General features: G+C 34.0%; 1 protein-coding gene across 1 annotated transcript in view; it reads left to right on the top strand.

Annotated features, from left to right (window-relative positions):
• Window positions 1-8,486, top strand: part of LOC106471895 (relaxin receptor 2-like) — a gene marked incomplete at both ends in the record, with an annotated part of 50,625 nt that overhangs the window by 40,582 nt on the left and 1,557 nt on the right. The window contains 4 exons of the mRNA XM_022400504.1: window positions 1,208-1,279; window positions 1,544-1,615; window positions 2,486-2,557; window positions 7,296-7,367. Coding sequence (XP_022256212.1) covers window positions 1,208-1,279; window positions 1,544-1,615; window positions 2,486-2,557; window positions 7,296-7,367 — 288 coding nt within the window. The remainder of the gene's footprint in view (window positions 1-1,207; window positions 1,280-1,543; window positions 1,616-2,485; window positions 2,558-7,295; window positions 7,368-8,486) is intronic.

Below are 8,486 nucleotides of genomic sequence, written 5' to 3'. Positions count from 1 at the left end.
ATACCGCTGTGCCACTGGGGGGCGTACAGAAAGGATCAAAAGAGCAGGGAAAATAAAGATAATATGTTGATGCGTATTTAGCATTTCTCAGTTTGTTGCCTTCTCAGTTTGTTGCCTTGGGTTATAAAGAAACGTAGGTACATGACATATAATCTGTAGGTTTAAAAATTGGTATATAAATGCGATTAAAGAGAACACGTAATTTATGTTTTTTCCCGTTCGTTACCTTAGGTCATCACGAACACGTGGAGTTGCTAATATTATAATAGATTTGTTCTCTTAACGGTAAAATAAACCTACTTGTAAATATCTTTCAAGGTCTTTGTGTGTGTGGATCTGTAATCTCGTAAACAGTGACTTACAGGCAAAAATGATCACTTTCCACGTATGTCTACTAACCCTAGTTCTTTAATAAAAGCTGCAGTCTTATCATGTAAGCTTCCCCAGTGGCACAGCGGTATGTCCGCGGACTTACAACGCTAGAATCCGGGTTTCGATACTCGTGGTAGGCAGAGCACAGATAACCCTTTGTGTATATTTGTGCTTAACTTCAAACAAACAAACAAATCACTCATTCAGCTGTGGGCGCGTTATAAAAGTGACTTTCAATCCAATAGCGATTTAAGTGACCGATTCTGTTCACTAAATACAATATTTTAAGTCAAGGGCTCCAAAGTATTGATGGCTACATCTCAACCTTAAGATCTCTGATATGATCGCTTAGCCCTTGTGTCGCATAAAATATAATTTAGCTTGAAAATACCAAATATTGAAACTCCGAAACGTCCGAATATATTGTATATTTTATAACTTTTTGTTTATTTGTTTGAAGTTAAGTACAAAGCTACACAATGGGCTATCTGTGCCCTGCCCACCACGAGTATCGAAACCAGGTTTCTAGCATTGTAAGTCCGCAGACATTCCGCTGTGCCACTGGGGAGCTGTTTGTTTGTAATTAAGCACAAAGCTACACAATGGGCTATCTGTGCTCTGCCCACTACGGGTATCGAAACCCGGCTTCTAGGGTTGTAAGTCCTCAGTCACACCGCTGTGCCACTGGCAGGCATTGCTTTTTGTGATGTCCCTCTTCTCAGTAGAAATTAATAACACGAATGACAGATTTTTATTTATTAGTAGTAGACAAAATTACTTTATTATCTGAAGTGGTTTAGACACGGCCTTAATTTGTTGTATTCTTTTATGACAGGTCTTTGTCATCAAACCTTATCGAAGAAATCAATGCTCAGAGCTTTCAAGGCCTCGTTCAGTTGATCTCATTGTAAGAAAAATATATTATTTATCACAGTTTTTAGGTCATTGTTTCTTGTATAAATCCACCCAGTTTCTCATTATACTGCCTTTCTCTTTATTTTCTTTATATAATGACAAAGATTTAAATAAAAAAGGCTTAGAATAAAAAAAGATCGGAAAAGATGGAGCTAAAAAAAGAAGGCAAACGAAACGTTGAATATTTAATGTTCATAGGTTAAAATTCTACGCTTAGAGGCTGAAGGTAGTAGTAAGAGTTTTTCTTAATCAACAGGAATCTAGGAATGAACGAACTTAGTTTTCTAGACGGCGACAGTTTTGGACATCTTAGGTCACTTCTCAGTTTGTAAGTATTAGCCAAACATCGTTTAACAGATTTAAGGAAATAAAAATAGTTTAGTTTGACCATAAGTTGTGTTGTAAAAAAGTCGTGTGAGCAAAGATTTGGTAAGTTTGTTTAAATCGTTTATTAAACTAAATATTAACATAGAATATTCTGTTGTTTTAAAACAAGTTCAACATAAAATATACATTTCTAAATTAGTATGATTACTGACTTTCGTCAGCGTTAGCTTCAGATTATTTGGTTAGCATCTGTCGTCCAGAGCAATAAAATTAGGGTTAGCATCTGTCGGTCAGATCAGTAAGGTTAGGGTTAGCATCTGTCGGCCAGATCAGTAAAATTAGGGTTAGCATCTGTCGGCCAGATCAGTAAAATTAGGGTTAGCATCTGTCGGTCAGATCAGTAAGGTTAGGGTTAGCATCTGTCGGCCAGATCAGTAAAATTAGGGTTAGCATGTGTTGGCCAAATCAGTAAGGTTAGGATAAGCACTTGTCGTCCAGAGCAGTAAAATTATGGTTAGCATTTATCGGCCATATTTGTAGAATTGACATGTATATAATTGAGAAGCTTCTTTTATAAAAGTAGACGATAATGATAAAAAGAAGAAGAAAAATTAAAAATTTAAATAACAACAAATATGGACTTTTATTTCAAGATATAATTACACCAAACGAATTGTGTGAATTCTCTGACGTTTTAAACTCTACTATTTTTATATCAGTTGCATTCGAATCAATAAAAAAAACAGTCTGAATCTCTCAAGTTACCTAACACACCTTATGGTGATCCTGTTTGCGGAGTTTGAAGTATCATATTCTAAATTTGTTTACTGTTTTTGTGAACTTGTTAATGTTTTTTTTTTTCTTCTTCCAGGGAGCTTTCAGATAACAAGATCCATTCAATTGAAGCAGATACGTTCAAAAGAACCCCACATCTCACGTCTTTGTAAGTGAGCGAGTTATGAACTTGAGCTCTGTAATGACAACTATTCGAACAGCGCGACCTCTCAACCACAGAAAGATAAACCTTGTAAAGTAGAAGTCATTCGGTGACTCGCGATCAGGTCTTCAATAAAATGTTTAAAGAAACAACAAAAACACTTCTCTACGACGTGTTTGTAAATCCAGAAGTGCGCATGCGTGATAACTGTGTAAATTTAATTCCTTTGTCAGAGCTAAAAATTGAACCCCGTGAATTACTAAGCCCCCCTTTCTGTGAACGTAAAGGGTCCTCTTGCAATGTTCAGTTTTGATCGCGACGAATTTTTTAGATTTAATTTAGGTCAAAAATCGATCAAGATTATCCAATAAAAAAGAAATAAAAAAATGCACGTTTTTTGTTTTAAGACTCGCTTACGTTCTTACCAGAATTATAATCTTGCCTATAAGGTTGAACTTATAAGCTACGAAATAATGATAAGAACATAACTTCAACCAAAACTAAAGCATATAATGACTCAACAAATTAAGGAAAACTATTATGAAGATAAAAAAGGGTGGAACTTCATAAAACTAGAAGGAATTTTTATAAAATGTGGGTGGATTTAGATATAACACTGGGTTGAAGGAATTTCGCCAGAAAGTGGAGGGAAGTGTTTGTTTGTTTGTAGTTAAGCACAAAGCTACACAATGGGCTATCTGTGCTCTGCCCACCACGGGTATCGAAACCCGGTTTCTAGGGTTGTAAGTCCTCAGTCATACCGCTGTGCCACTAGGGGGCGCAAGTATGTGAATAAACGAAAAGTTTGTTTAAAATTATAAAACAAGCAGCTATTTACAAGTTGAATTAATCTTGTTAATTTTCGGCCATGTTTATAAATGAGTAAGCCTTGTTCATTAGTAGCTCTTGTTAAGGTCTTAGAATAATTTCAATGGACGACTATATCAGATTTATTCGACGTTCTGAAATTTGCCCATTTTTTTCACTCAAATCAACATCTTTCTTGCAGTAGAACCTACGTGATTTAGTTGTTTGTGATTAAGCATAAAGCTACACAATGGGCTATCTGTGCTCTGCCCACCACGGGTAGCGAAACACGGTTTCTAGCGTTGTAAGTCCGCAGACGTAGCGCTGAGCCACTGGTGGAATTTTATATCTGAAGAAATCTGCAGACGACTTTAAAATACGCCTCTCTTGTAGATGTCGCTACAGTGTTTTTAAAATATAAAGAAGATAGTGCAAGATTATACAGATTGAACGTATAGGACCTTCATACGTTGATAGTTCGATGACGAGGAACCCACTTTGAGACTAATAATGGCTGGAGACGGCTTAAATGGGTAATGAAGAAAAACTTTAATATAAGTTTAACATGACAGCAAATGTACAACGTTTCGACAAGGTTTTATCATCATCAGGTACTATATAGCCATTATACGTTGATAGTGTTCTAAACTTCAAGTAGTCACAAACATCCGATCGATCAAATGGGCAGGTTTGTTTATTGAATTTTGCGCAAAGCTAAAAGAGGGCTATATGCCTTAACGTAGAAAATCTCAAACATGTATGAATTTTTGCACAGTTTGACAAAATCGATCAATTTTTCATACAAAAATGGTGTTCCTGTTTGTTTAATTGAACGAATAATTGATGACTATCTAAACAAACAAAACTTTAGTAACCTAGCAACGTATGATCAAACATGACTTGGTAATCGATAATTTTTTAATGTAAAAATGGTTTCCTGTTTGTTTAATTGAACGAATAATTGATGACTATCTAAACAAACAAACAAAACTTTAGTAACCTAGCAACGGATGAACAAACCAAACTTTAGTAACCGAGCAACGTATGATCAAACATGACTTAGTAATCGATAAATTTTTCATATAAAAATGGTTTTCCTGTTTGTTTAATTGAACGAATAATTGATGACTATCTAAACAAACAAAACTTTAGAAAACCATCAACGTTCCAAGTTCCTAAGTGTTCAGTCTGTATGATCTTACGATATGTTGGTTATTATATTACTTTTATTTCAAAGGTTTCTACTTCTAAAACCAGGATGACGTCTTCAATATTGCTTCAAGTATATATATAGCATTTCTTTATTAAAAACGTCAAATGTAGTTTATTAAGCTGTTCGTTCATCTTCCAAGAAAAAGGTTACATCGGTTCTTCTACAATGAATCTATTGACGTCAATTAAAGAATGTGTAAATAACAGAACTCCCAACAAGTAAAGTATGTGGAGTAGTCGTACATTCAAATTACTTTAAAATATTAACAAGGTCTAATGGGGAACAAAACCCCCATATATGATAAAAGACATCATTCCTAAGCTAAGTCAGTTGAGCTTCTTAACTACTGCTTGTTTTAAGAGATATAGTTCGCTGTACCTACTGCTTTAACATACCGATATCAAATTTCGGCCATATAAATGTGACTTGTTTGCGATACCCGTAGTGGGCACAACATAGATAGTCCATCGTGTAGATTTGTGATTAACAACCAACAAATTAATTAACTACGGTCAAATATTGAAAGTGTTATTTCTAAGTAGAAGTGGGTTTACCTACAAAAATGCGAATACAGCACCCCTAGTGACAGTTTCACGGTTTGAAATCAAACAGGTTTCCGTTTCTTGGCAGGCGAGAGATAGGATATGACAAGTATTATTTACAGGCTTAACTGTCTGAGAAAACTTGCTGCACATAGGACTTATAGCACCAAAATAATTTCCTGCACCCTTAGAATATGTTATTAGATTAATTAAATTAACAACCCAAGTTGGCCAATGAGAAACGTTTTACCCCAAATAAACCATAACTAATAATTTACTTTTTTTTGTGAGTTTATAGTCTAATCTTCTACTAATCCAAGTGAAAATACTTGTTAATGCATCACATATGAATTATATAGGGACTTTCTACTTTCAAGTATCATAATCGTATAGCAATGATCACAAAAGTCGAGTTTTAATGGCGACGAACGTGGATTAAACTTACAGCAAAATTTATTAGAATCTTACGAGAGGAACGAAAAAAAAAAGGAGTATTTCGCAAACTCGAGCCATACTGATATAACAAAGATAGATCAAGATTTTCTTGTATCGAATAAAATCTTGCACTGCAGCTTTCACGTCCAACGACAGCGTACGACATATCGAGATGGAAGGAAAAACCGAAGCTATTTTCACGAGTTACGTATCAGGAACGTTGTCAATAACACCTGTTGGAAGTGAGAACGAATTCTTATATTTGATCCCATGTTTTGCTGTTTGTTTCAAGTACGAAAAAAAAGAGATTTCGTATATTTCTTCTACAACCACATATGTCAATCATCTAATATGATAATAGCGTTTAATTTCCCCCCTTCCCTTTTTCTTAGGATAAACTTTCAAGCTAGAATTCGAGGTTCGATACCTGTTGTGGTTTCGGTATTACTCCCGGATCATATTAGCAAGTAGTAAACAAGATTTACTGGTTTCAGTATTACTTCCGGATGATATCAACAAGTAGTAGTAAACAAGATTTATTGGTTTCAGTATTACTTCCGGATGATATCAACAAGTAGTAAACAAGATTTACGGGTTTCAGTATTACTTCTGGATGATATCAACAAGTAGTAGTAAACAAGATTTATTGGTTTCAGTATTACTTCCGGGTGATATCAATAAGTAGTAAACAAGATTTATTGGTTTCAGTATTACTTCTGGATGATATCAACAAGTAGTAGTAAACAAGATTTATTGGTTTCAGTATTACTTCCGGATGATATCAATAAGTAGTAAACAAGATTTACTGGTTTCAGGATTACTTTCGGATTAGTAATACAAGCCATCTCTATCAACATTGACGACGGCCTTGAAATGCAGGCATTGGCTGTTTGAAACATTCTCTGAAATTGAATGTCCGCTGTTTTTCAATATCAAAATCATTCATTTCTAAGTAGTTTTAATCTAAAGTTCTTCTAACAACCTCTGTCTCAGAGGAGGTTTTAAATCATCCTTCTAATATAGGCCTTCAACGACCTCGATTAGACCCTCTGTTACACAATGAGGCAAGATGTGCTGAAAAAACAAAAGATAAAAAAAACGTCACGTACATCTGAGACTCGGTGTACGATACAATAATGACTTACAACAAGAACTCTTTGAGTATTAGGTCTAAAAGTGTGGTTTCGATCCCTTTAGTGGGAAAAGCACACATAGCTCTCTGCTGAACAACAAACAAACAAACTTTAACTGAACATAGCAATTAGTTGGTTGCTGGCATTAAAAAGAAAAAGAAAAACAGCTTTAACACAAGAATTACACGACTCGTTAGCAAGAACCATGATAATTGAAAAATAATTCAGTAAAATTGTTTTAATTTAAAAAACAAAAAACGAATACAGTGAATCTAAACAGATTTATTACTGCCGCTAGATGGCGCTGTGTTAAGTATATTTTCAACATTCAGAAGTTAGACATTTCTGTATTGTTTTGTACTATGACGTATCTACCGGTAGCAGACATATCTCAAACAATGCCAAACAAGAATAAGCGGTAAAGCCTTCAGGCTGACTGCTAATAATCCAACGTTTAGCACTGTTTGAAATACTGGTACCATGACTTTTATAAACATTGATGAAATGAGACGAATTCCTTTCAATCTGTAAGAACAGAAAAAAAAATATAGAGATTTCAGTTAATCCTCGAGTGAAACTACAAACTATTTTGTGATCCTTTCTCTTCGCTCTAGGAATTTCAAAAACAACCAGTTGCGTCGAATTCCTCGTCAAGTTTTTGTAAACCTTTCTTCACTGTCTCACATGTAAGTCAAGTTCTTGTTTATTGTCTAAAACAAACTTTAAATCTTTAATTGAAATATCGGTTTAATTTTATTTTTCCATTCAATATTAATTCCCTAAATCTCAGTCAGCAGAGAAACTTATGTGTAAGAACTTATGTAACCCTAAAATTTATATGTGAGAAACGATCTAACCCTAAAACTTATATGTGAGAAACGATCTAACCTTAAAACGTATATGTGAGAAACGATCTAACCCTAAAGCTTATATGTGAGAAACGATCTAATCCTAAAACTTATATGTGAGAAACGATCTAACCCTAAAGCTTATATGTAAGAAACGATCTAACCCTAAAAGTTATATGTGAGAATCGATCTAACCCTAAAACTTATATGTGAGAAATGATCTAACACTAAAACTTATATGTGAGAAACGATCTAACCCTAAAACGTATATGTGAGAAACGATCTAACCCTAAAGCTTATATGTGAGAAACGATCTAACCCTAAAACTTATATGTGAGAAACGATCTAACCCTAAAGCTTATATGTAAGAAACGATCTAACCCTAAAACGTATATGTGAGAAACGATCTAACCCTAAAGCTTATATGTGAGAAATGATCTAACCCTAAAACTTATATGTGAGAAACGATCTAACCCTAAAAACTTATATCTAAGAACTTATCTCATTCTGAAATTTGTGTATGAGAAATGATCTAACTCTAAAAGTTATTAGTGAGAACTCATCTAACTCTAAAAAAAATTAATTCATCGTTGTTCTAAATTCGATGAAATAAATTAAAATGCCACAATTGGTCAATCTATTTTTCATGTTATGAATTACACATATTTACGAATGCAACAGTTATGTTACTTGTGATATCTAGAAGAGAGTGTAAAATCATCTCTCATGATATGGTTTTAAACAACTATAATTAGGCCTACATAGATATTTCATTATATTTTCCTACTTTGACTTGAATACCTCAGTATATTATACATTACAAAATATGAGGCAAAAGGGATTATACAGTTCTTATATTTATAAAATGATTTAATTTCTAATATCTTACTCCGAAACAAACAATAATTAAATTGGTTTCATTTGTTTTCGTAATAATTTTGAGCTTGTATCGAACAG

This window comes from Limulus polyphemus, unplaced genomic scaffold, assembly GCF_000517525.1.
Source record: "Limulus polyphemus unplaced genomic scaffold, Limulus_polyphemus-2.1.2 Scaffold4948, whole genome shotgun sequence".
Taxonomy (NCBI): Eukaryota; Metazoa; Arthropoda; class Merostomata; order Xiphosura; family Limulidae; genus Limulus; species Limulus polyphemus.
This window is presented reverse-complemented; position numbering and strand designations above follow the sequence as displayed.